Source organism: Syzygium oleosum, unplaced genomic scaffold, assembly GCF_021117445.2.
Source record: "Syzygium oleosum isolate NSW1041296 unplaced genomic scaffold, Sole_v2.1 Sole_v2.66, whole genome shotgun sequence".
NCBI classification, from domain to species: Eukaryota; Viridiplantae; Streptophyta; class Magnoliopsida; order Myrtales; family Myrtaceae; genus Syzygium; species Syzygium oleosum.
Window position 1 is genome coordinate 95,001 of NW_026607550.1, and position 5,000 is coordinate 100,000.

The 5,000-nt window shown below is 37.2% G+C and overlaps 2 protein-coding genes across 2 annotated transcripts in view; both read left to right on the forward strand.

Moving 5' to 3' along the window:
• The window catches only part of LOC130137242 (DNA-directed RNA polymerase subunit beta'), a 9,240-nt gene that overhangs the window by 570 nt on the left and 3,670 nt on the right, over positions 1-5,000 (forward strand). The window contains exon 1 of the mRNA XM_056308050.1: positions 1-5,000. This exon is cut by the window's left edge and continues 570 nt beyond it; it is cut by the window's right edge and continues 3,670 nt beyond it. Coding sequence (XP_056164025.1) covers positions 1-738 — 738 coding nt within the window. The 3' untranslated portion in view covers positions 739-5,000.
• Positions 2,508-5,000, forward strand: part of LOC130137240 (ATP synthase subunit alpha, chloroplastic) — a 10,506-nt gene continuing 8,013 nt past the window's right edge. The window contains exon 1 of the mRNA XM_056308047.1: positions 2,508-5,000. This exon is cut by the window's right edge and continues 8,013 nt beyond it. The gene's annotated coding sequence lies outside the window, so the exon portion shown is untranslated.

The window sequence follows — 5,000 nt, forward strand, 5'->3', positions numbered from 1 at the left end:
TGGGAAATACTGCAAGAAGTTATGCAGGGGCATCCCGTATTGCTGAATAGAGCGCCTACTCTGCATAGATTAGGCATACAGGCATTTCAACCCATTTTAGTGGAAGGACGTGCTATTTGTTTACATCCATTAGTTCGTAAGGGATTCAATGCAGACTTTGATGGGGATCAAATGGCTGTTCATGTACCTTTATCTTTGGAGGCTCAAGCGGAGGCTCGTTTACTTATGTTTTCTCATATGAATCTCTTGTCTCCAGCTATTGGGGATCCCATTTCCGTACCAACCCAAGATATGCTTATTGGTCTATATGTATTAACGAGTGGGAATCACCGAGGTATTTGTACAAATAGGTATAATCCATGGAATCACAGAAACTATCAAAATGAAAGAACTTATGATAATAACTATAAGTATAGAAAAAAAAAAGAACCTTTTTTTTGTAATTCCTATGATGCAATTGGAGCTTATCGACAGAAAAGAATCAATTTAGATAGTCCTTTGTGGCTTCGATGGCGACTAGATCAACGCGTTATTGCTTCAAGAGAAGTTCCTATCGAGATTCACTATGAATCTTTGGGTACCTATCATGAAATTTATGGGCACTATCTAATAGTAAGAAGTGTAAAAAAAGAAATTATTTGTATATACATTCGAACAACTGTCGGTCATATTTCTCTTTTTCGAGAAATCGAAGAAGCTATACAAGGGTTTTGTCGAGCCTGCTCATTTGGTACCTAATCATACGGTATCTAAATTAAGTAATTCTATGACACCAGTGTGAATTCGGGTCTCTCCGGTTCAACTAGGAACCTAGTTCCTGAATTTCTATGTGAATTAAGATCGAGAAAAGGAAGTTTTCCAATCATTGACTCAAACTCATTGTCGAATCCCACTCAGCAGAATATGGAGGTACTTATGGCAGAACGAGTCAATCTAGTCTTTCACAATAAAGTAATAGATGGAACTGCCATTAAAAGACTTATTAGCAGATTAATAGATCACTTCGGAATGGCATATACATCACACATTCTGGATCAAGTAAAGACTCTGGGTTTCCAGCAAGCCACTGCTACATCCATTTCATTAGGGATTGATGATCTTTTAACAATACCTTCTAAGGGATGGTTAGTACAAGATGCTGAACAACAAAGTTTGATTTTGGAAAAACACCATCATTATGGGAATGTACATGCAGTAGAAAAATTACGCCAATCCATTGAGGTATGGTATGCTACAAGTGAATATTTGCGACAAGAAATGAATCCTAATTTTAGGATGACAGACCCCTTTAATCCAGTCCATATAATGTCTTTTTCGGGAGCCAGAGGAAATGCATCTCAAGTACACCAATTAGTGGGTATGAGAGGATTAATGTCAGATCCTCAAGGACAAATGATTGATTTACCCATTCAAAGCAATTTACGCGAAGGACTATCTTTAACAGAATATATCATTTCTTGCTACGGAGCCCGCAAAGGAGTTGTGGATACTGCTGTACGAACATCAGATGCTGGATATCTTACGCGCAGACTTGTTGAAGTAGTACAACACATTGTTGTACGCAGAACAGATTGTGGAACCATCCGAGGGGTTTCTGTGAGTCCTCGAAATGGGATCATGCCGGAAAGAATTTTTATTCAAACATTAATTGGTCGTGTATTAGCAGACGATATCTATATGGGCCCACGATGCATTGCCATTCGAAATCAAGATATTGGAATTGGACTTGTCAATCGATTCATAACCTTTCGAACACAACCAATATCTATTCGAACCCCCTTTACTTGTAGGAGTACATCTTGGATCTGTCGATTATGTTATGGTAGGAGTCCTACTCATGGCGACCTGGTCGAATTGGGAGAAGCTGTAGGTATTATTGCGGGTCAATCTATTGGAGAACCAGGGACTCAACTAACATTAAGAACTTTTCATACCGGTGGAGTATTCACAGGTGGTACTGCCGAACATGTACGAGCCCCCTCTAATGGAAAAATCAAATTCAATGAGGATTTGGTTCATCCCACACGTACGCGTCATGGGCATCCTGCCTTTCTATGTTCTATAGACTTGTATGTAACTATTGAGAGTGAAGATATTCTACATAACGTGACTATTCCACCAAAAAGTTTTCTTTTGGTTCAAAATAATCAATATGTAGAATCAGAACAAGTGATTGCGGAAATTCGCGCGGGAACATACACTTTCAATTTGAAAGAGAGGGTTCGAAAACATATTTATTCTGAATCAGAGGGAGAAATGCACTGGAGTACCGATGTGTACCATGCACCTGAATTTACATATAGTAATGTCCATCTTTTACCAAAAACAAGCCATTTATGGATATTATCAGGGGGTTCGTGCAGATCCAGTGGAGTCCCTTTTTCACTCTACAAGGATCAAGACCAAATTAATCTTCGTTCTCTTTCTGTCGAACGAAGATATATTTCGAGTCTCTCATATATTTCGAGTCTCTCAGTGAATAATGATCAAATGAGATACGAATTATGTAGTTCTGGTTTTTCTGGTAAAATAAAAGAAGATATGATTCCTGATTATTCAGAACTTAATCGAATCATATCTATTGTTCATTGTAATCTCAAATATCCTACTACTTTCCATGAGAATTCTGATTTATTGGCAAAAAGGCGAAGAAATCGATTTCTCATTCCACTCCAATCGATTCAAGAACGAAAGAAAGAACTAATTCCCCATTCAGGTATCTCGATTGAACTACCGATAAATGGCATTTTACGTAGAAATAGTATTCTTGCTTATTTCGATGATCCTCGATACAGAAGAAAGAGTTCGGGAATTACTAAATATGGGACTCTAGGGGTTCATTCAATCGTTAAAAAAGAGGATTTGATTGAGTATCGAGGAATCAAAGAATTTAAGCAAAAATACCAAATGAAACTAGATCGATTTTTTTTCATTCCCGAGGAAGTGCATATTTTACCTGAATCTTCTTCGATAATGGTACGGAACAATAGTCTGATTGGAGTAGATACACGAATCGCTTTAAATACAAGAAGCCAAGTGGGCGGATTAGTCCGAGTGGAGAGAAAAAAAAAAAGGATTGAACTGAAAATCTTTTCTGGAGATATCCATTTTCCTGGAGAGACAGATAAGATATCCCGACACAGTGGCATCTTGATACCCCCAGGAACAGGAAAAACAAATTCTAAGGAATCCAAAAAATTGAAAAATTGGATCTATGTCCAACGGATCACACCTACTAAGAAAAAGTATTTTGTTTTAGTTCGACCCGTAGTGACATATGAAATATCGGACGGTATAAATTTAGCAACACTCTTCCCCCCGGATCTGTTACAAGAAAGGGATAATATACAACTTCGAGTTGTCAATTATATTGTTTACAGAAATGGCAAACCAATTCGGGGAATTTCTGATACAAGTATTCAATTAGTTCGGACTTGTTTAATTTTGAATTGGGACCAAGACAAAAAAAGTTCTTCTATCGAAGAGGCTCATACTTCCTTTGTTGAAGTAAGTACAAATGGTCTGATTCGAGATTTCCTAAGAATTGACTTAGTGAAATTCCCTATTTCGTATCTCAGAAAAAGGAATGATCCCTCAGGCTCAGGATTGATCTCAGATTCAGATAATGTGTCAGATTACACCAATAGCAATCCCTTTTATTCCAAGACAAAAATTCAACAATCACTTAGCCAAAATCAAGGAACTATTCGCACGTTGTTAAATAAAAATAAGGAATGCCCATCTTTGATAATTTTGTCATCATCTAATTGTTTCCGAATGGGTCCATTCAACGCTGGAAAATATCACAATGTGATAAAAGAATCAATTAAAACAGATCCTATAATTGAAATTAGGAATTTGATTGGCCCTTTAGGAACAGTCCTTCAATTTTTGAATTTTTATTCATTTTACTATTTAATAACTCATAATCCTATTTTGGTAACTAAATATTTGCAACTTGAAAATTTAAAACAGACTTTTCAAGTAATTAACTATTATTTAATGGATGAAAATGGGAGAATTTTGAATCCCGATTCATGCAGTAACATCGTTTTGAATTCATTCAATTTGAATTGGTATTTTTGTCATCCTAATTATTATCATAATTATTTTGAAGAAAGATCTACAATAATTAGTCTTGGACAGTTTATTTGTGAAAATGTATGTATAGCCAAAAACGGACCCCATCTCAAATCGGGTCAAGTTTTGATTGTTCAAGTTGACTCTGTAGTAATAAGATCCGCCAAGCCTTATTTGGCCACTCCAGGAGCAACTGTTCATGGTCATTATGGAGAAATCCTTTACGAAGGAGATACATTAGTTACATTTATATATGAAAAATCGAGATCCGGTGATATAACGCAGGGTCTTCCAAAAGTGGAACAAGTGTTAGAAGTGCGTTCAATTGATTCAATATCGATGAACCTAAAAAAAAGAATTGAGGGTTGGAACGAGCATATAAAAAAAATTCTTGGAATTCCTTGGGGATTCTTGATTGGGGCTGAGCTAACTATAGTGCAAAGTCGTATATCTTTGGTTAATAAGATCCAAAAGGTTTATCGATCCCAGGGGGTGCAAATCCATAATAGGCACATAGAAATTATTGTACGCCAAATAACATCAAAGGTGTTGGTTTCAGAGGATGGAATGTCTAATGTTTTTTTACCTGGAGAACTAATTGGATTGTTGCGAGCGGCGCGAACGGGGCGCGCTTTGGAAGAATCGATCTGTTACCGCGCCATCCTATTGGGAATAACAAGGGCATCTTTGAATACGCAAAGTTTCATATCTGAAGCGAGTTTTCAAGAAACTGCTCGAGTTTTAGCCAAAGCTGCTCTCCGGGGCCGTATCGATTGGTTGAAAGGCCTAAAAGAGAACGTTGTTATAGGGGGGATGATACCCGTTGGTACCGGATTCAAAGGATTAGTGCATCGTTCAAGGCAACATAAGAACATTCCTTTGAAAACCAAAAAGAAGAATTTTTTCGAGGGGGAAATCAG